Source organism: Odontomachus brunneus, unplaced genomic scaffold, assembly GCF_010583005.1.
Source record: "Odontomachus brunneus isolate Ranch 3 - 2012 unplaced genomic scaffold, Obru_v1 Obru_scaffold_067, whole genome shotgun sequence".
In the NCBI taxonomy this organism is placed as follows: Eukaryota; Metazoa; Arthropoda; class Insecta; order Hymenoptera; family Formicidae; genus Odontomachus; species Odontomachus brunneus.
The window spans coordinates 259,011-259,467 of record NW_022639517.1 but is presented as its reverse complement, the minus strand read 5'-3'; the positions used below and the strand labels follow the sequence as shown (position 1 = coordinate 259,467).

The following is a 457-nucleotide window of genomic DNA, read 5'->3' as shown; positions in this document are numbered from 1 at the left end:
CATCATTTCATCGGATAACAAAATTATCAATCGGATACATCATTTAATCGATTTATCCGATGGAAATTTTTCTCAGTGTGGTAAAACACTCGATCTTAAATATAAATAATCGGGATAATATGTGTCTCCCGCGCTCTCTCGTCGTGGCTCGTGTTTATTGCGAACGCGGCACAGTACGCACGGGCGAACTTCATAGAAAATGGGAAAACATAAGGCACCCATATTCCGCGTTGCAGAGACGTTTGGCGGAAGAACTAACGAAAAACGCCGGTATAGTTATACCCGAGGAAGGATACGGCATCCTGGAGATCGAGCGTTTTCAGCAGCTTCTCTCGCTAGAAAATATCGCGATTGTCGTTTATAATTTCAAGAGTTTCGGTCGCGGAGTCTCTCCGCTATATGACGGACACTCGCCGCTAGCCTCTCATTCTCCTATAGCCAAGTATACATTAAATAT

At 43.8% G+C, this 457-nt stretch overlaps 1 protein-coding gene across 1 annotated transcript in view; it reads left to right on the top strand.

The window, feature by feature from the left end:
* LOC116846712 overlaps positions 1–457 on the top strand; it is a 7,189-nt gene that overhangs the window by 150 nt on the left and 6,582 nt on the right. The window contains exon 2 of the mRNA XM_032820919.1: positions 237–442. Coding sequence (XP_032676810.1) covers positions 237–442 — 206 coding nt within the window. The remainder of the gene's footprint in view (positions 1–236; positions 443–457) is intronic.